This window comes from Ziziphus jujuba, chromosome 12 (assembly GCF_031755915.1).
Source record: "Ziziphus jujuba cultivar Dongzao chromosome 12, ASM3175591v1".
Classification (NCBI taxonomy): Eukaryota; Viridiplantae; Streptophyta; class Magnoliopsida; order Rosales; family Rhamnaceae; genus Ziziphus; species Ziziphus jujuba.
The window spans coordinates 24,148,220-24,170,559 of NC_083390.1; the positions used below are offsets into that span (position 1 = coordinate 24,148,220).

Consider the following 22,340-nt stretch of genomic DNA (forward strand, 5'->3'; position numbering starts at 1 on the left):
TTTTATCCCCCAAAGAAGAAAATAGTAATGTACACTTTGTTTTTTACTCCCCGAATGGTGAACAGATTAATCCTTGAAAGAGAAAGGTTCCTACTTTCACTACTTTAATGAAATAATTTGGACAAAAGCTTTGTCCGTACTAAGCTTGACCTCTGGTCTTCCTTCTTTTTATTTATTTATTTATTTATTTATTTTTTCCTGTAATGACTTCACGTGGTCTCTATTAAGTTTATTAATGCTATATATAGAAATGAAGATTGCTTAATATTCAAGAGTTCCATCACTTCCGGGAAGATTGCTTTAAGTGCCTTTTATCATTTTTTTTTTACATTAATTTAAATATATAATTTATATATTGTTGTTTAATAGAAATTAATAATTATTTATTCAAAATAATATATATATATATATATATATATTTGATAAATGAAATATTATATGTTAGTGGTTGGCTATTCCACTAAAGCATATATTTGTTCTGCACCTTTTTTCCTTGGTGCTTCCTTATCGTCCCAGCAAAAAGAATATATATATTATAATAATCAAATCATGTTCTTAAAACACAATTAAGCTTCATTTACATACAATTTTATTTAATTGCATTTTCGCTTTGGAGTCAAGTTCGTTGAATAAACCAAAAAATTCCAATTGGACAGAATGTTAGCAAATAAAAAAGGTGATTTAGGCAAAGAAGAACAATTAATACCAATAATATACATCAATGATACTTGTATGTTATGGAAATATGATTAGTGCGATTTGGACTTAGCCTTTTTATGAGCATGAGAAGGATATGATTTCAACCACCAATTATATTACAATTGCATGGCTCAGTGTGCGGTATGTATATATGTGTACATAGGTAAATGCTATAAGTAATTCCCTTAATCAGAAAATTTTTATCAGGATTATTCAGGGAACACATCACACCAATGTTGATGTGACGGTTTATACCAAATAGATGATATGATGTGTTCCCGGACTACTCGGAAAAAATAAAAATAAAAAAATAAAAAAATATAAAAAAGAAAATAATTCCTACATGTTACTTATCTTGTGGTGGTGGTGCGGAGTTTAAAAAATTGTTGGCAACTACATATATAGCATTGAAACAGCTTCAACTTTGTAACATACTATGAAATACTCCTTGTATATATTTAGTTTCAGATTACAGTTTGGAGGCTTAGTAAAGAACAAATTCAAAAGCTATCAGATTCCAGCATTAGCATAAGCCTCTCAAATATCTATACTTTGTTCCTCAAAACGCAGTATAATATTTTCAACATTTAACCATATTGCATATACAACAACTTTTCTTTTTAAGCATGCATCTTCATCCTTCCAAAATCCATATCTACACAAAAGGCTATTTTCTCTTTTCTCCACTTTTGGCCTTCTTTTTCTTTTTCTTCTTATTATTTTTCTTTCCTTTGTTATCAGTGTTGGAGCTGCTACTTGGGGTTCCAGAAGCAGCATTAACTTGAGCAGCCTCAGTGTCAACCTTGTGCGAATCTTCATTTCTATCATCCGCAACAGTATTTTTAACCTCATCAAACTTTTCACTAGAAGCAACAACTGTCTCCATCTGTGATTCCTTATCAGAGAGGTTTGCCTTGTTAAGGACAAAAAGCTGGTTCAAGATGGGCTCCATTTTTTGCCTCTTTGATTGCAGCCTATTGCGAAGTTCTTCAACTCTAGATATTTGATCATCACGTCCAACCTCACTGATGGGACAAAAAGGGAACAGAGTAAACAATAAGAAGAAAAAACAGGCTATTTAATAAAATGTTCAATGAAAGACTTTATATGTTTGTGTGTGTGTGTGTGTGTGTGTGTGTGTGTTTGTTGACAAGAAACTCTGAATGTATTCTCCAAATCCATCCTCTTCCCTTTCCAAGCAGAGCAATTACACTAACCTCACATCCAATGCACTAGAAAGTTGTTTCAACTCATCAGTCATAGTCGCCACTTCCTCGAGCATGACCTTCTTCTCAGAATCATTAGTATTCCCATGACTTGCAGTCAATCCATCAGATAAAAGCTGAATGAATTTCTCCATATCCACCTAAAAGTAAAGTTGGAAAATGAAGAAAATTATTACACTTCGCATTTGCAGTTTACCTTTGGGTTAAACATTGTACAGGAAAATGAATACATACAAAAAAGAAGCATCTTACCTTAATTGTTTTGTCATGTGACAGAAAAGTACTTCGGTCTCCTCCATTGTCTACTTTCTTCATTCTATCAAGTATTTCCCAAACACAGCGACAATCATTTGAAAGGTTTACCTGGTTTTTGTATTGAGTGTTTGATTCCTGTTTGGCCACCAACTCAAGTCTAGATTGAGGAAGCTCAGATTTCTTCTGCGAATCAGAACTGGCTTCAGAGAGCACTTTCTGAGTATCACTAGCTTTCATAGCAGCAGCTCCCCTTTGATCTTTTTCAGTTTCTATAGTCCTTGGAAACAATTTCCTCAATATGTCATTCTTGCATTTCGAGATTTTCATATTCACATATATGGCAGAACCAGGACAGGGAAGCTTTGGGAAATTTTCTCCTGAACTTACAATTACCAAATCATTGCCAATCTTCTTAAATGCCTCAGCTAGCACACTAATAATTCTATTCAAAGTGTGGCGATTCTTAAAAAAAAAAAAGGCACCATGAAAGTCCCATGGAAGATAATCCATGATGTAGCTTCTATTGTTCAAATCTAATAGTAATTCTTGACATATACCAAAATTCAAATTAATCAAAAAAACAATCACAACCAATCTAGACACAATCAATGAGTAGATGTCCATCACCTGAGGAGATTTTTCAATCCATTCCCACATTTCACCCTTATTGTAAAGGCATTGCTGAACTACATGGATCATAGACCGAAGGAGATTTTCAAAAGATGGTTTCACATCAGCCCATCTATAGGGACTTGATTTGGTATCTTCGCCACATTCCATGAGCCATTCAACAAATGATGACTTTGTGGTAAAAAAGTTACCCCGGAAGCAAGATACCCGAATCAGAAGGTGCTCAACAAGATACACAAAACAGCCAGGTGATATGTAATCATATTCAGCCCTCCAATTTGCTTCATATGTACAAAATAAAGCTTCATTGAAACTGCAAATAAGAGGTACTTCTCTTTCTTTTTCACTGGTGTCCGAACATAAAATCTCAAAAAAGACCTTCCATGGGGAATCATTGCCCAACTTTTGTAAAATCTTCTCACATGATTCCTTTTCCAGCTTGCCAGAACCAAAAGTAATCATTGCAATCCTCCCAATTTGACCATAAGAGAGATTGTTCTTCGAGTTGATAGTATCAACTATTAGTTCTTGAAGTAAACTTTTGGAAATATTCATTCCTCTCAGCAATATCATATTCTCTCTCAATGACTCCCTCCAATCAAGAGGAAATACGTACCCAAAAAATTGCTCAGTTGACAGACTAATGGATTTCTGCAGGTTACAAGCATCTTCATAACTTTTTTTCAGAAATTTGCACTCAACAAGAAATTTTGATACTTCATAGATATGAGTAAGAGTCCTGCTTTTACAGAATAGTAAATCAGAAATCTCAATTGGGAAGTCATATATTGCTTTAAGCTTTTTAAAATCTCACTTCCAACAAAAAGCAACTCTGAACTCCAATAGCTCTGAGCAGCAGAAGCCAACTGATGAACATCAATGGAAACCAACTTCCCATTATTTTTAAAATGCCTTGAGTCGACATCTCTCACCCAGTCAGCATCAGAATGGAGCAGAACATAGCTGGTATTCAGATTCTCAAACTGCCTCCGAACTCCTAAAAAATTCAAACAGAATTCTCCACAACTTCGATTTTCATTAACATCCTTGGACTCGAGATGTACAAGATATTTAAATACTCCAATAACCTTAGCCTTCCAAAGGTTCCAAAAGCAAACCAATGATTCAAGAGAGACTTGATTCTTAGAAATCATAACTTCTGAATGCTCAGTAAGATCAAACACCAGATCTTCTTCAAAGACATACTTTGGAACACTTGAAGAAAGATGGCCATCCAAAATTTTTCGAACACATAGCATTTCAGCCGTAATGTTCTTTTGCATCTGAGAAGCCTTCATTTGATTCTTTGTTAATTGCAAGTTACTCTGCTCATTTTCAATAATATCAGCCTCTGTGCAAAACAACTCATAAAAGTTGTCACTATCATTCTTAGCAAAGGACTTTCCTTTTGCTAAAAGCTCCTGTTTTTGTTTAAACTGCTTTAAGGGCCAACCTTTGCTACCATGGGACCAAAGGGAGTTGGCAAGCACATACAAGAGAATTAGTATTGCTGCTTCTCTGAAATTCCCAGCCTTTCCAAGCAGATCTACCTCACGCCGTATATCTCCTTTTAGCTTCGCGATGTTTGCAGCTTCCAAAAAATTTCCTGACTCTTCTTCCAACAACATTAGTTCATCGAAGCAGCCCCTTGACCTCAAAAAGTTACGAATTAAATCCATGGAACTAAAAGCCTTCACAAATTTCATCATTGCCCTGATATCTTTAGCCCCATAATAATGCGACGCACAGCTTTCCAGAAACTTCTGTTCAAATTTCATCATTTCCCTGATATCTTTTCCTCTCTTTGACACACCAGAGTCTTTTGTTGCATGCTGTCTCCAGCATTGAATGAAATCCAAACCCATATCAAATAATTTTCCTCTGTCACAGACATTCAGACATTCAGAGAAAAAATTTCCCCTAGCATACACTTCCGCAGCAAGCTCATAGCATTCTGCACGAGTAAAGCATTCTCCAGCTCTTTCCAGCTCAGACTCGCCACATTTTTCCATATAAATCCTACCTGAAGCAATCAGAAATCACAAAAAAAATTTGAAGTTTCAAACTCGACCATTCTTAAACTAGAAAAAAATTGTAACTCTAGCATGGAATAACATTTTGCAAACAGAAAAACTATCAATAATCAGTATCCAACAGATGCCTACAACTGCCAAGAAACTTAACAATCAATAAGTTCCACACTAATGAATAAGTAGGAAATAAGCTCAGGCTGGATACAAGCAGTAAGAAGACTATGCAACTCCCAAAGGTAAGGAAGAAGCTGGATGCAATATTTTATCACAAAGTGAAGCACATAAAAATACATTGAAATATACATCAATGCTTTCAAGTTACTGTCAACTTCCATCATAAAGTTATACCTGCTCTTTCATATTCTCCTAGATCATAAAAACATCTAGCAGCAAAATCTGCCTTGCCTATGGCGTCAAAAATTTCAGCAGCTTCCCTTAGGATGGAATTAGCTACTTCAGGATTTGAAATGCGCATCCGATCAGCCATGGATTTAAGGCCAGAAGCTTTGGATCTTCTTTCCCAATAAGTGTCACCGGCTCGTTCAAAGCACATTGCGGCCGTTTCATAGTTATGCTCTTGAAATAGCTGTTAGAAAGCAAAGTGTTAGCATCTACAAGATTGAAAATGTTGATGTCATCAAAAATAAAATTCTGCTTCAGAACACACTTCATGCTTCCCCAAAACTATAGATAGAAGAATTGAAAATACAGACACCAATATCTGCAACTGCAACTGTAACTGTTCTAAAAATAATGGGTTCAAGCAAATCCCTATAAAAGTTCAAGCTTTAGTTGTTGGGAAAAGGACCTGATTATGTATATCAACCTAACCTAAACATGCACAGTCACTACCCTCACGTGTATGCCCACCCATCAAGCAACCAAGAGTAGATCTTAAATATGCAACAAACTAGATTAACAGAAACGGCTTCTGGTAGAATTTGAACACAAGTCAAATTAAACTATTCGGCTTCGACAAATTAAAACACTAATTTTACTTTTAAAAAAAAAAAAAAAAAAAAAAGAAAGGCTCACTTTTAAACGTCAAGAACTGTACGATTCTATGTAACTAAACAATGAGAATACAAAGTCAGAAGAAAAAACACCTTAACAATGAGGTTGACAACATTGATAACAACATAGTTGCCAATAAAAACAATATCAACATTCAAACAGAAGCACAAACAGTACAACAATAAATAATTAAACAAACCTTGATACCCCGTGATCGCCACTCCTCGGGAGTGCTTTCAACTTGCATTGCCTGAGCAAGTGAATCATCCAATTGCATAATTTGTACAAGACACTTCTTCTTCCAATAGTCAAACATAGGTTTGGAGAGTTCCGAAGTCTCACAAATCCACAACCTCTGCCTTGTACGCGTAACAGCAACATATAATTGCTTCAGTTCCGAGCACAGGATATTGTGTTTAGACTCATTGAAATGCGGAAAACTAGGTGAATCGGAATCAAGGAGACCTTGTTCCTCCATATATTCATATATCACCCTCCACATATTTTTAAGAGGTGATGAGCCAAAAAAGTCATACAACAATACATCCTATAAAAGAAATAAAAAACAAGATTAAGTGTACTTGGTATAACTAATTTAAAGCTAATGTATGATGTGTATTTAACAACTATACAACATAGCATGATAGCAATTTACTCATAAATTTGACTGTGGCATTAGGCAACTAAAAAATAATATTGCATAGACAATCCAAAATATAAATTATTTTAAAGTTTTATAGGCAAATGAAGAGGGAAAAAAAAAAAAAAAAAGGCCATGGGTGAAGCATGACTAAGGGCCATGGAGAGCACATAACTTCACTAACTAAACCTTTCATTAGTAATAACTCCTATTTCATAAGAAAGCAATGGACTGAACATGGAAATTAGCAAATAAAAAATCCAACCAAATTAAATTTTGAATTCACCTGAAACTCAAGGCCCTTGCATTCAAGTATGGTTAGAACAAGAGCTTGCTTCCCAACATAATTTGAAATTTCCTTGCGCGCATTTTCATCTCTTACCAGTATCACCTGCTCAGCACCAAAACCAACAATCTTCCCACTAACGCTTTCAGGATTTCCAAAGATTTTTATGATTGCATTTTCATTGTTCCCGGATTCAAGTAAACTTGGAGCTTCCCCATATATCACACTACTTTCAGGCTTTAATATATCAATGCAACTAGGAAAGAAACGATAAATAAGTTCTATAATGCTGTGAGATAATTTCAGTATACCAGCATGGGTACGGAAATTTTGAGTTAGCTGGAAAACCTCTGAGATAAGTCCCTTTTCATTTCTTTCGCCATGTGCACTGATCCTTGATTGCAAAAAGAACTTCCTGTAAAATAGATTCCTTATATCTTCAAATCTGAAATCAATACCCCTTGCAATTGTTTGTGCAGTATCACCAGAAAAAACAAAACCCTCTTCAATATTACTGCAGACATGCTTGACCAAAGCAATTTGACTCATTGTTAGATCTTGGACCTCATCAATATATACAAAATCCATTCCATCACCCTCATATCTTTCACGTCCGAGTCGAAAATGGAGATCAATTACAAAATCAGCAAGATCATATTCACCTTTCGCCATTTTCTTTTTTTCATAACTCTGAAATATATCATATATTATCTCTCTCTGTTTCTTATTTAAACTGGAGGCCCGACCCTCTGACAGTAAAACATATTCCTCACGATTGAGTTTACCATCAATTGCTTCCATGGATTTCAAGCCACCTTTTATATATGAAATTATCTCAGTAAATACTCTGGAAGGATCAAGATTCTTTGTCAACTGGGAATTGAAATGAGGCCAGTATGATGAGCTGAATCTCTCATAGTTGACTTCCTTTGTCCTTAAAATGTTCTGTAGCATAACTGATCTTGAACTTTGCTTTTGACGCTTAGAAAGTTCTGGTACATTGAGGAATCTTTCAAAGTATGAGTTACTCAATGTTCCATCAAGCATCATTAAGAACTTATGGAAAGTTATGACAAGAGGGTACGAATTGGGTGGAATATTGACAAAAGAATCTGGTATGTTCTTGAATTGTTTTTCTTCATCATCAATATAGTCCCAAACAGAGGAACCGCTTTCATCGGAAGATTTTCCACCACATGCAAAACTAGGAAAGTACAAGATTAAATATAGTTAGCTTAGCGCACTTTTATTGAGATCTTAAATGTACACTTACAAAAGTAATTGATACAGATGACAAGTATGAAGCCAGTAATGGCCAACACAATAAATCTATGGTCTACAAACAGCATAAAGGTCCATAACTTATGTAACATGAATCAGTAAGCAAACATTATATAAACAAATAATTCTAAAATATATTTACAGCGATGACCGTGGCAGAGAATGTATACAAAAGAACAGAAAATCAGCCTTAATACAAAATCTTAAGAAAAGGCACATTCATTATAGGCAGGATTTCGGGAAGAGTTAAGAATTTTTCTGTAGTTTTTCTACATAATTCGACAATTTATTGGCATACTACCAGATAATATGCTTTCATAACATGAGACCATTTATTTTTCATTCTTCCAAGTACACAAACTAATGCTAGACTGTTTTATCCAATTTTTGTTTGTTATTTGTAAGGCTCAATAGTCTTTAGATATATTTTTCCTTTTTCTTAAAATCTAAACATCAAAACACAAAAACATCTTAACAGATTTATAGTGAATTCTAAGATTGTAACTGCTAAATAAAAATTATGTGGTTGATAAAAAAGTATAAAAGAAATCAGGGAAAAAAAAAAAATTCAAGACAGAATAAAAATTTCTTAATCATATAAATGCACACATACTGCATATTTATGAGTACTACCAACTACAAGTCAATGACAAGACTAGGTTACCATTTACTTGGATATTCGTATTCAACACACCTTTTCAATTGGGAAACATGTTGCTTCACAGCAAAACATAGCTTAGGACTCACTGTCACAAAGAGCTGGCGCAAAACAGTTCCACCAGTCTCCATTGAGCTTTCCTTGGCATCATTATCCTGAATACCATGTCCAACCGAGTTGCTCTCTAGTCCATAGAATCCTTCGTTAGCCATTTGGTGCAATTTTTCTTTCTGAAATAACTTCATGGTTAATACAGTAGTTTTCCCAGTACCAGAACGCCCAAGAATGAAGCTGCTTCTATCAAAAAGTATAATCTCCATTTCTTGGTCAGTAACTTCGAATGGGAGATGTAGTTCTCTACCATCATGGTCAGACATCAAGTGGTTCACAGCAACAGATGATAAGGAGTAGAACTTCATCAGGAACAGACTCTCATTGACCTTTGAATCCTCAACATAACTTCTACCATCAGAAGTCGTACCAACTTGATCATTTCCATTTTCATTGATGCTAAGATCTTTTAACCGGACAATATCCACAGAGGGTGACCAGCTCTTCGGTACTTCCAAATTTCTGTGGGCAAAATACAAAATGGAAAAAATAATAACTTAATAGAGAAGCAATAATGAATATAAAATTCTTTTGTATAGATTTTAGCAAGCAAGAATTCATTAATCCTAGAATGCAAAGCATTGTACCCCTCAAGACATTTTTCATTGCAGAGATCGATGAAGTCATCAGTGTATTTATTAAAGATACTTTCGAGGCGTTTTATCAGTTTTCGTATATCCTCCAGAGGCAACAGATCCCAGATCTTCAAAATTTGTATAAACCTCAAATCCTTTACAATGTCAGACCTCAAATCCTTTACAATGTCAGTTGTACTAACAACATAGAGACCTTCAACCTTAAATTGCTTCACTATCTGCATGGAGCTTCCACATTCTGAGTCTATATTCCGCTTCTTAGGTCTCCAGCCACTGGAGAGCTTAACTAAAAGGTTTAGAACTGACTTTTTTATCCGCACAGATGTCAGTTTTTTGAATGACTTGAGAAAGTTATCGCTGAATTGAACCTAAAGACATGGAATTGAAAGAGGATAAGAAAAGCATCAAACATAAACCATACAACCTTAAAAGATCCCTATATAATAAAATTCAGAGGATGCAGAAACAATATAAATAAACACTAAACTACACAATGCTATACCTTCCATCTCGAATCCTTGAAAAGCATACTATCTCCATTAAGTAAATCACCAAGCTGATCAAGCTCTCTTTTGACCTCTAATATAGCCTTGGCCAAATCTTTGTCATCATCAGCATTGAAGAAACAATTGCGCTTCTTCGCATCGAGAACTAAATCTTCCCAAACAGTTTGACTACCAACTAAGGTTCTTTCATTACCCAAAATCCATAGACAATGCCTGGAGACATATCAAAAAGTAAATATATGTTAACAACACTCTTGCAAAGAATTTAAAAGTTCTCGACAAACTTTACATTGGGCTGTACCTAGCTCTTGTCAGGGCAACATTCATTCTCTGAGGTTTGGATATGAAACCTACTGATTGGAAACTGTTACTCCTTACAGATGATATTATTATTATATCATCTTCTCCACCCTGGAATCCATCAATTGTCTTTACTTTCACAAGAAATCCGTCAATGTTATCGTACGTCCCCCCAAGTCGATCCTGAATTGCAACCAATTGAGCAGCATAGGGTGACACAACACCAATACTGACTTTATGTTTTGAAACTTCCCATGCTGCAAAAATGCAAGAAAGAATGATAGAAACAAAGGAAAAAGTAATAATTACTACATCTTGAAATGGACATGTGAGTATAGACATACCTCTGTACAGATTCTGCAGCATTTTCAAGACGATTGCTACCTCAACCATATTTCTCCAACTACGTCCATCATCATCCTTCTTCTCTCTTCCACCAGTTACATTTATAAAAGAATAAGGACCATACATTGAACCCTGCAGGCACGGTATTTCATAGCTTCTCCTTCTAACAATAGGTGCATCTACAATCTGGTTATTATAGAATTTCAAATTTGGGAATAAACTTATTGATGGATGCATTCTGTACTGCATATTTAGCAGATGTTTTGCACAACCCTGTGAGCTCAACCTCCCAAACAAACTACTTCCGAAACCAGCTTCATCAGAAATCTATAAAGAGAAAACAAAATAATAGACATTCAATCTATACCCAAAGAACCAAAAAAAAAAAAAAAAAAAAAAAAAAAAAAAAGAAAAAGAAAACACTGAAGGAGTAAAAATTGACATCGGACAAAGTGAAGAATAGGCAAACAAGGAAAAAATAACGTCTGCATACTTTGCTTTGAACCATTGCTGGTAGTTGGCATTCATCACCAACAAGAATAGCATGCTTTATACCACGAAGCTGCAGGGGTATGGTTGACTCACACTCTTTCAACTGTGCAGCTTCATCAATAACCAAAACTCTCAGTGGTTCCATCGCCACTTTATGCAACTTATATGAACTAGAAGCCGTGCAAAATATTAATGAAGCTCTTTGAAAACAGAATTCCTCCATTGATTGCTGGCTTATGAAATTTGGGAAGGTGAGATCACCAAGAAAACGCTGAAGAGTTCTCAAAAGCAAAAGGCATTCACTTCTCTTAATACAGAGAAGCGATTGCTCATATTCAAATGTCTCAGGGAAATCTTCAACTGCATCTGTCTGAGAAAGACACTCTTCCAGTGCTTTAGAAGCCACACTTTTCTTAAATAGCATTTTTTCAAAAGAGTCAAGTGAGACAATAAGGGATTCCATGTTTTGGTAACGTTGTTCCGAAATGTAACTTTTGCCCATATGAGTACAGATTACGGAAACACAGTGCCTAAGAGGTACTGCCATAGAAACAAATCTCTCTCTTACAAACTCATGAAATGACTTAACTATTGCTTTACTTGTACTTCCCTTCTCTTTGATATCACATTCAGTGCTCTGTTCACTCTCTTTAATCATCTCATTTTTCAAGAAAATATGGTACTGAGAAACACAATCTTCAAGAAAATTTATCATGGAATCAAAACAATGCCTCCAACCACTGTGTGAACCTAAACATTCAGCAATCTTCTGGACACGATAATCCAAATATATATCTTGAATATCTGAACCAACTTTGAGCCTCTCCTTATTTCCAAACAGAAGAATATCACCCAGTGAACAGAACAAAGCATCAGGCTCCTCATCACATACCACCTTCACAACATGGGAAGCCACTTCAGTTATTGCAACACTCGTAGGGGCACAAATGAGAGTTCTAAACTTCATTCCCAAGAGAGTTAAAAGAAGAGTAGCAGTAATTTTTGTCTTCCCTGTCCCAGGGGGACCCCAAATAAGTTCAAAGGCAGATTCATTCTCATAGTGTATCTTGCTGAGACAGGAAAGCACTGCTTCAGTTTGGGGCTCATTCAATTTAGACTCTATATTCTCAACCAGCTTCACATCCCAAAAGCCATGATTCTTTCTAGAATAGTAATTACATTTTTCTTCAACCTGTAATCAAGCATATATTTTCAGACAAATTATCAAAAATGCCAATAATGCACGAACATCTTTTTGTTTATTTGTATAAGTATCTACCTACACAACGCACTTCTGTTCTTTAATTGAAATTTTTGATACAAAATTCATAAATTCCTCATATAACTAAGCAAACGCAATACATTTCTCTGTTATTTTTTTGGTTATTTCTTCCAAGGACAGAAGAGGCGAAGCATCTTATGCAATTACTGTAATATCCAGAGTATCAGCACAAAGCAAATAATAATCTAACACAGTATTTAAATAATCTAGTTAAGGTGAGTTTTATTTCATATCCACTTGATCATGAAGTCTTTTATATCATTAATGGAAAATCCCATGCTAAAATGCTAACTCAGCTGAATAAGTTATGAAATATCATCATTATTTGTCTTACCATAGAATCAGGGCGAAGTACTTTCTCAACAACTTTCAGATTTTTAAACATATGCAGTGCATTCCATATTCTTCTGTTTGGGGTAAGGTTTCTTAAGAAAATGACAAACGAAGATGACCGCATCTCATTATCAAGTTTGAACTCTTTTGAGGCTGTGACTTTGAAAAAGGTAGAACTTAAACCATCCTCCTTCTCATCATCCTCCTTCTCATCATCCTCCTTCTCATCATCTAGGATTTGAGTCACTGAAAGAAATGCCCATGACCTGCCAGCTCTCTGTAAATCAGAAGCAGTTTCTGGTTTAGCATCTGCTAAAATGAAAACATCTCCAGGCAAAGTTTTGTAAGGTTCCTTGCCACGTTCGCAGAATCTATTCTGCCAGTCATCAACCTTTACTACCCATATTTCTGATCCATATGCCATGCATCCTTGAAGAGATTTTACTTTAGCAAATGGTTGATTCCCTATGATATCAATACTCGAATGCAATTGTGCTCGAGTTTCTTCCAACAAAGGGTAGTCATAAGACCTCAAATAATGCTGAACCGATTTAAATGATTCAGGAATTCTTTCCACCTAGAAAAATGAAGCTTCAGTTCATGAATCAAAAGCTTCTAAGAAATAAATGGAACTTGTACAATATTATCAGTAGAAAACATGCGAAAAGGTTATAACAATCAATTAGTGTATAGGTGTCGAATTGAAAACATATTCAAGATAAGTCGCAAAACACAACCAAAAGGAAAATAAAAGAATCTTGAAACAGCAAGTTTTAATATCAGAAAGTACAGCAAATTAAAGAACATCAAATGTATTTTAAAACAGGAAGTTATAAGAGGAAACTGACAGGGCAATCCCCTTTTTCACTTAGAAAACGAACTATACTTTAAAACAAACTAAACCTTAAAGATTCCTCAACCAGCATAAGACACCAAATACCAGCTTATGAGCCCAAAGGAATACAGCCAAGATGTAGACGATTTCATACTTCATACTTCATTGTTCCTCTTAGTATTATCACTATAAATATATTTGATTACACTGTACCTGTTGAATTACCATTCATTTTAAAAGTTTAAACCGATAGAAAATGATTTTTCATTTAATTTGTAATTTAATATGGTATCAGAGTCAAAGATCCAAGAGATCTGAATTCAAAACTTAACAACTTTATCAAAAAATAAATAAATAAAATCGAAACACATGTAGATTCAAAAAAATCCAAAAAGAGATGGGTCTACATATAAAGGAGAGTATTAGGGAAAATATAAATGAAAGAGCAATATTAAAGATATTAAATTTTTTAATTAAAATTTTGGTAACCAATTATGTGGTAGTTTTTTACTGATGTTAAATTGGTATTGTTCTATATTCATAGGAAGGTAAACCATTTAAAATACGCCAAATCATAGATACCAAAATTTTGATAAAAAAATATGGTCACTTTAGATTTATCCTAAATGAAATAAAAACCTATCTTCCATCAGTTTAAACTTTTAAAAACAGTGGTAATTCAACATAATTTCAGAACTAGAGATCGAAAGAAGTCTAAATTCAAAACTCAACAATTTTATCCAAAATAAAAAATAAAAATAAAATAAAATAGGGACACATGTAGGACTCAAAAAGAAGCCCAAAAAGAGTTTATGCTACATGTGAGAAGGAGTATTAGAGAAAAATAAAATTAAAATAAAAGCTCGATCACTTTCAATCAGATTAAGTTTTTGAAATCAATGGCAATTCAACAATATTTTACATGTTTTAAATACTACAAAGCCACTATTGGACAAAACATATTTACATGCTCAACATGCTTGGATTGTTAATATGATTAATTATCAAGGCAGTCCATTGATTATCAAAGTAATTTCTTTATAATGCTTGATAGATTCAAAACAAATGAGATGAAGGAATCAATTGATTAATGGAGAATATTTAAAGCATCAAAAATTTTTGGACGATAAACACTATGTTGACATATATTCAAGTATAAACATAGACTTTGTAACAAAATCATCAATGGTTTAAAAATAATAAAGTTTAAAATTTAGAACATTAAGTGGACATATATACATGTAACGTTCTTTGCCTATTTAACTTGTCCCAAAGCAAAGCACAACTACAAGCTGAAATGGACATGAATTTATCAGGATCATGCTCAGAAAGGAAAACCATACTTGATTGAAAGAACCAAATTATAATCATCCAACTCATTTTTTCACTGGTAAACATCAAACTCGATATCTGTGCCATATTAAATACAAAATGAGAAAACATTATAAAATTTTGTTATATGGGTAGCAACACAATGATCATATACCATCCACCCAAGAAACCCAAAAGCTAAGAAAAAAAATAACATAATGTGCAAAAAGATAGATCCAAAAAACCTGATTTTGATAAAGATTTTCATTGAAAATATCCTCTACGGACCAAGAAAACACAATATCAGTGAAAGGGTCTCTGTTAGCTTTCTCTCTCTCATCTGAAACTTCCTCCTCCATCATTGTGTCTTTCTTAATTTCTCCACAATCTAACTATCATTTGCATCCACAAACAAACACCAAGTTAAAAACCCATTTCAAAACCATCCATTTTTAATAGAGGGGAAACAAAGAAATGGGTTTTCTTAGCTACAAAGGAACTAAATTTCTTTAAGGAAACAAACATGAAAGCATTCTAGGAATCTCACGTACAAGCACTAAAGAAAGAACTATACATTAGCTCCATTCAGTGTCATATCCTTTAGTAGCTTTTTCTTCAAGATAAAAGGAATGTCATTTTGATCAATCAGAATTGCTAATACAGAATCCTGGAAATAAGAAAATATTCGAAAAAAAGAATCTCTCAGTGCTTGCAGAATATGGTCTTAAGCTTGACCTCAAATTTACTTTTCTTTATTTTTTAATGATTTCATATGGTCTTAATTTATTATCATATAAGAAAAGAAAAGAAATAATAAATTTAATAAATAAAATAATAGTCAACAATTGCAAAAAGCAACTCTTCTTTTTTCTTTTTTTCTTTTTTTTTACCTCGAGAATAAACTTTGAACAAATTCGTTTTAATCCCTTGTAGAGGAAGGTTGCTTTAATTTAAGTGGAATGTGGATGATATCTTTGAAAAATTTAAAGCCATAATTTAATTTATATATTTAAATATTAAATGATATATTTTATAAAAAAGTGATATTGGTTCATAAAGTCCAACTTACACGGTCGAGCATGTGGTTCAAGTTATCTTCCCCACATCTTTTAATGTTGGGTCAATTAGCCAAATCTTTATAAAATTTGTATTTATTGTTTTATTGAAAATCACCGATGAGTGGAAAAAATTTGTTTAAGATAAATGTATTTAGAAATTCATTATTTAAGAAACTATATAATATTATAAGGAAAACGCAATAAAGTGCTATATGTTACGTATTGCATGTGGGACATTTATATAGATATAGTACGTAATATATTATTGAATAATAAAATAATGTCCTATAAGAACTGAATGAGTAGACCAAGAAAAAGTGATCATGAGAGCGGTCCACGCATGGGACTATGATGTTATCACTAAATCGTCATTGCATGACGTTAATAAAATATATAAATATATATATTAGTGGATGTTAGTGATGTAGCATATAAATTCAACCAAAGCTTATGATTGCTTTTTCCACTTTAGTTTTTTTTCTTTAAGCTTTATATCATAAAACAAAAAACAAATACCCTCACGAAGGATAGACGAATAAATTATTATTAAAAAATCAAGTTAAAACAGTTTTTAAATTGCCTTTAAGCTTCATAGTTTTAATCTTTTTATATTCAAAATAAGGGGGAAACAAGATAAATTGATCATGCATTATTGAAAATTTAGTTCTTAACTTTACACATGCAATCCGCTTTCGGAAAAATAAAAAATAAATAAAAAAATTACACATGCTAAAATCTTAATTATTGACTAGATGATAATGTTTTGTTTTCTAAAACTATAAATTACAAATAAAGAAAATTAAATCGTTGACCAAAGATTAAGTATATATATTCCATACATATAATACAAACATACATACATATATATATATATATATATATATATATATATATATATAAATAGATATATTATATATTACACACACAAAAACACCAAGAACACAAAGAAAGGTCAGAAAAAGAGCAAAATAAATTAAGACATAAAGAAAAATGAAAAAAAAAAAATCAAATATTTCAATACAGTAGTAATATTAACCTGCAAAGATTTGTCTACGGTTTCCTGGATGCAGGATAAACAACTTTATGTATTTTGGAAAGAAATATGAAAGCTGATATTGATCGAACTTTGCAGGTGGAAAAAGAATTAAAATGCACTAAAAAGGCATCGAGGGTTCACATATTTCCATTAAAAGTTTGTTAACATGGAGAAGCTCAAAAGTTTTTTTTTTTTTAATTGTTATAATAATTATTATTATTATTTTCAAAACTAAATGAATGGAAAATTCTTGCGTGCAGCAATTAATTAACAATGTTGTAGATTGTAATTAATATAGGTCTGATGTTCAAAGCCAATATTGCTTATATATCTGTGTTCATGTCAATGGATTCTATGATTATAACCATTTTACTTCATAATAAAAGTTGCAATCGACAACAAGTTTCACACTAGCAATTTTATTTTCTAATTATTATATTGTACATTTTATACCATTAAAAATGTTAGTTATACTCATTATAAGTTTTTCCCAAAAAAAAAAAAAAAAAAAAAAAAGGACATCTCCAAGTCTAAGTCAAAGTCAGTGACAGACCCAGGAAATATTTCTAGGAGGGCACCATTAGGGGTAAATCCAACAATTATTTCTAATTTATGGTATAAAGAGATATAAATATGTACAAAAATATAACATTTTTCGTTACGTTGCAATCCAATTATAACATTTTCTTTTTCTTGGAAATAATATAACTTTGATTGTTTTGGCACCACATTAAAAATTGATTGCAAATTGATAAAATAATGGTCTTTAGCATAGTTGACTTCCTTTGGCCTTAGAATGATCTGTAGCATAACTGATCTTGAACTTAGTTTTTGACAATTAGAAAGTTCTGGTACGCTGAGGAATCTCGCAAAGCATGAGTTACTCAATATTCCATCAAGCATCATCAAAAACTTATGGAATGTTATAACAAGAGGGTAAGGTTTGGATGGAATGTTGACAAAAGAGTCTGGTATGTTCTTGAATTGTATTTCTTCATCGTCAATGCGTCCATAAAAGTTGAACTGCTTTCATCTGAAGAGCTTCCACCACATGAAACACCATAAAAATACAAGGTAAGTGTAGTTAGAGTAGAGCAGTTTTATGTCCGATCTTACATATGCAAGCGATACAGACTAAATTTCAATCAAATTAAATTAGCAAATAATTATAAATCATTATGCTATCTTGTAAGTTTGGAGAACGATGCTAGAAAATTTACATGACACTTCAACTTTAAATTAAGTTCTATATAGACTACCATTTTCTTGTATATTCAACACACCTTTTCAAGTGAGAAACATGTTGCTTCACAGCTAGCAAAACATAATTCAGGACTCATTGTCACAAAGAGCTGCGCAAAACAGTTCTCTTAGTCTGCACTGAGTTTTCCTTGACCGTGCTATTGACACCGTAGGATTCTTCCAGAGCCATATGATGCCTTTTTTCGTTGTAAATAAATTTGATTCGTTGTAATTACAAAAAGAGGCATATATTATATCTAAAAGTTGCAATGGACTTAACTAAAAGTTGCAACAGAGTTAACTAATTGATTCATTGTAACTTTTATGTTTGTGTTTCGTGTTTTACCTTTCTATTCATGGTTGCTTCCTAATTCAATTGCTTTGTAATTAGTTGTGTTGTTTGATTCTTCGAGTTTTGTTTATGATCTGTATGCATTCTTTTTACTGGTATTATATTGTTAGTTTTGGTCTCTCTCTCTCTCTCTCTCTATATATATATATATATATGTTTGGTCAGGGTACTTCTGGTGTATTTTTACTATTATATTGTTCACATTTGCATCTAATATTATTTCAGGGCTGTTATAGTTTCTGGACAGCAATATTCAGAGAAAGAAGCAGACATTTTGACAGGCATGACAGATATTGATCCAGTTCTTCCAACAAAGGGTAGACATATATATGAGCCTAAATAATGCTCAACTGATTTCAAGGATTCAGGAATTCTTTCCAACTAGAAAAGATGAAGATTCTGTTCATGAATCAAAAACTTCTAGCCAGTAAGTAGTACCGGGGGTTGCAGATTGAACCAGCAAAAATATGTAAATAATAAAAGTCTCGAATTTTGTTGGATAAGGCATAGTTCTATGCTCTAACACGATTGGTATTGTCAATATGATTAAATATCAGGGAAGTTTAGTCCATGGATCATCAAAATCATTGTTTTACAATGCTTGTTTCGTTAGTACAAAAAGACAAAATGGGTTGAAGTGTTATATGAATTTATGATGAACATTATTGTAGTGTCAAAGAAATTTGCGATGCCAACCATACCGATAGAATAAATTATAAACATACATTTTGTAAACTAAGTGATCAAACATACATTTTGTAAACTAAGTGATCGATTGCTCAGTAACAATTAATTACAAACTTAATAACATCTATGCACATGTTTATGCCAGTTTACATAAAATTCTTTGCCAATTTAATTAACTTTTAAAATAAAATATATATACATATATGCATATAACAACCCAGTAAAGATGAAATAATGAAAATGGGAAGCACTGAAGGAAAAAAATCAATATGAATCAGAGTCATGCTACTCACAAAGGAAAACCATGCTTACCTGAATTAACCAAATTTTAATCATCTAAACTCTTTTTTATATGTGTTAAACATCATAACTAGAACCCTTTTTTATATGTGTTAAACATCATAACTAGATATCAATTTTTTCTGATAAAGATTGACATTGAGAATGTCGTCCAGGGACCAAGAAAAAACAATCTCAGTGAAAGGATCAGCTCTTGCTTTCTTTTTCTTGTTTGAAACTCCACCTTCCATTACCTGTGTATCAAAGCTCAAACACTAACATTAACAAAATACTCATTTTCTAAGCAACATATTACGTACATGGTTTTTCTTAGCTAGAGAGGGAAAGGAAAGTGAGTTCCTTGTAAGGAAGGAAACAGGAAACATGAAAAATACTCCAGTAGTCTAATATAACATGCATTTGAAAGAAAGAATATATATATATATATATATTAAAAATTATTCACCAAAAGATAAATAATATGATGAAAATAACAATTTGAAGAAAAAATATTTTATTATGGACAAAAACTGATTTCTACTTACAGCACTTACACCTCTCTGTTTCACTTTTTAATATTTTCTGTACACCCGTGACTCACCTCTTTGTGATTATTTATACACACTTATATACATCAGTAGATAACTAGTGGTTAAAGACTCCTTATCTAACAAGGATGCTTATCTTTATACACCTCCTTGAAATATCCTAAAGATAACTAATATCTTCTACTAGATAAAACCATCAGTTATCAAAACCATCAGTTACCAACAGCTACGGGTTCACATGTTGACAATAGGATGACCAGCTCATATCAACAGCTACAAACAGCACGTGTCTTACTAGACCTCACGGGTTTCATGTGCTGTCAGGCTCCCTCAAGCTGGCGAGGGGATTAGAAAGCACTCCCAGCTTGAAACGAAGATCATTAAATGAATGTTTGGACAAGACTTTGTTAAAAACATCAGCTACCTGTTGAGAAGATGGTAAATACCGTGTAATCAGTGTGCCGTCAGCAACCTTCTCCCTCACAAAATGATAGTCCAGCTGAATATGCTTAGTCCGTTGATGAAAAACTGGATTAGTTGTCATATGTAAAGCACTCATATTATCACATAAAAATTGAACTGGTTTTGAGTAAGAAAAGCCAATGTCTTGAAGAATATAAGACGACCAAAGCAATTCAGCAGTTGCTGCAGCCAGAGCTCGGTATTCTACTTCAGCACTTGAACGTGAAATGGTACATTGCTTCTTTGAAGACCAAGATACACAATTAGCACCTAAGTAAACACAGTAACCTGAAGTACTTCTCCTTGGAATGGGACAGCCAGCCCAATCTGCATCTAAGCAAGCAAACAAAGTAGAGGAACTTTGTGCCAATAACCGGATTCCATAGTTCAAGGTTCCACATAAATAACGTAGGATGCACTTAACTGCTTGAAGATTACCCTTGGTAGGACTCTGAAAATGTTGACAAGTCTTGTTTATAGCATATAGGATATCTGGACGAGTAAAGGTTAGGTACTGCAATGCACCTACAATGCTGCGAAACTCTGTTGCATCCACGGGTTCAGATGCATCTGGCAGATTTGGTGGTTTGACAGAGATGGGAGTGGGCATAGGTGCTGCACTAAGCATATTTGCACGCTTAAGAAAGTCTTGTGTATATTTCGATTGACATAAGAAGAGTCCCCCATTGAAATGCTTAACTTCAATGCCAAGGAAGTAATGAATGACTCCAAGGTCTTTGAGAGCAAATTGTGTGCCCAAATAATGAATGATCTTACTCAAGAAGGCTGTGTTTGATCCTGTGATAATAACATCATCTACATAAATTAAAAGAAGTAAAATATATTTACCATTGTTGCAAATGAACAAGGAAGGATCAGCTCTGCTGCAAAGAAAACTGAACTTAATGAGACATTGAGAGAGTTTGTCAAACCAAGCTCTTGGTGCCTGTTTTAAGCCATAGAGGGACTTCTTTAGAAGACAAACATGAGAAGGTTTGAGGAGATCATGAAAACCTAGAAGTTGTTCCATATACACTGTTTCCTTTAAGTTACCATGAAGGAAAGCGTTTTTAACGTCTAGCTGTTTGATTTCCCACTTTGACATTAAAGCGACAGAAAAAATGAGCCTTATGGTTGCCAGTTTTACCACTGAACTAAAGGTCTCTTCATAATCTAATCCTTCAACTTGTGTAGATCCTTTTGTAACTAGCCTGGCTTTGTATCTGTCCAAAGAACCATCTGTTACGGAATTGGGAGAAAAACAAATAGCAACGGAAAACAAAGAAAACAAAAAACAAACACACAATTTACGTGGAAACCCTTGACGGGAAAAAACCACGGGCAGGGAGAAGCAAATTCAATATCGAAAGATTGGTACAAAAGGTGAGCCAAAATCGAGATACCCTAAAAACCCCAAAAAACGGCTGAACAACAATATATATATATATATATAGTACGGAAGAAACCCTAAAATTGAACAGGTCCATACCGCGGGGGTGCTGCCCCCGCACCCCCATCGGGCTCAGTGGTGGGCTACCGTCTCGGGCCTATCGGCCCAAGACCTCCTCTTCCACCACAAAGCCCCAAATTTTTCTCCAAAATTAGTTTCACCAAATGGGTCGCACTGCGAGCTTTTCGGGTCGGGTCAACAAGAATTCGGGTCACTAACTCTAACACCATCTTTTTTAAATTTTGTGCGATAAACCCACTTTGATCCAACTATATTTACACCAGCAGGACGAGGAACTAACACCCACGTATGATTGTTACGCAATGCCCGAATTTCTTTTTTCATAGCAGCAACCCATTCTCTTGATTTAAGAGCTGTCTTAAGAGTTTTCGG

At 33.7% G+C, this 22,340-nt stretch overlaps 2 protein-coding genes across 2 annotated transcripts; both read right to left on the reverse strand.

Annotated features, from left to right (window-relative positions):
* Positions 1-1,122: 1,122 nt before the first annotated feature.
* LOC107429668 (uncharacterized) lies at positions 1,123-15,392 on the reverse strand. The gene is given in 15 exon segments (XM_060813433.1): positions 1,123-1,724; positions 1,917-2,065; positions 2,178-3,613; positions 3,616-4,833; positions 5,192-5,429; positions 6,057-6,404; positions 6,784-7,987; positions 8,759-9,295; positions 9,421-9,797; positions 9,932-10,148; positions 10,237-10,492; positions 10,580-10,907; positions 11,074-12,264; positions 12,689-13,264; positions 15,079-15,392. Coding segments are annotated over 15 exon segments (8,550 nt in total). The 5' UTR covers positions 15,196-15,392; the 3' UTR covers positions 1,123-1,366.
* Positions 15,393-19,219: 3,827 nt separating this feature from the next.
* Positions 19,220-21,609, reverse strand: LOC132800189 (uncharacterized mitochondrial protein AtMg00810-like). The gene has a single exon (XM_060813229.1). It carries the CDS (start codon positions 21,600-21,602, stop codon positions 20,346-20,348), a length of 1,257 nt encoding a protein of 418 aa, XP_060669212.1. The 5' UTR covers positions 21,603-21,609; the 3' UTR covers positions 19,220-20,345.
* Positions 21,610-22,340: the final 731 nt, after the last annotated feature.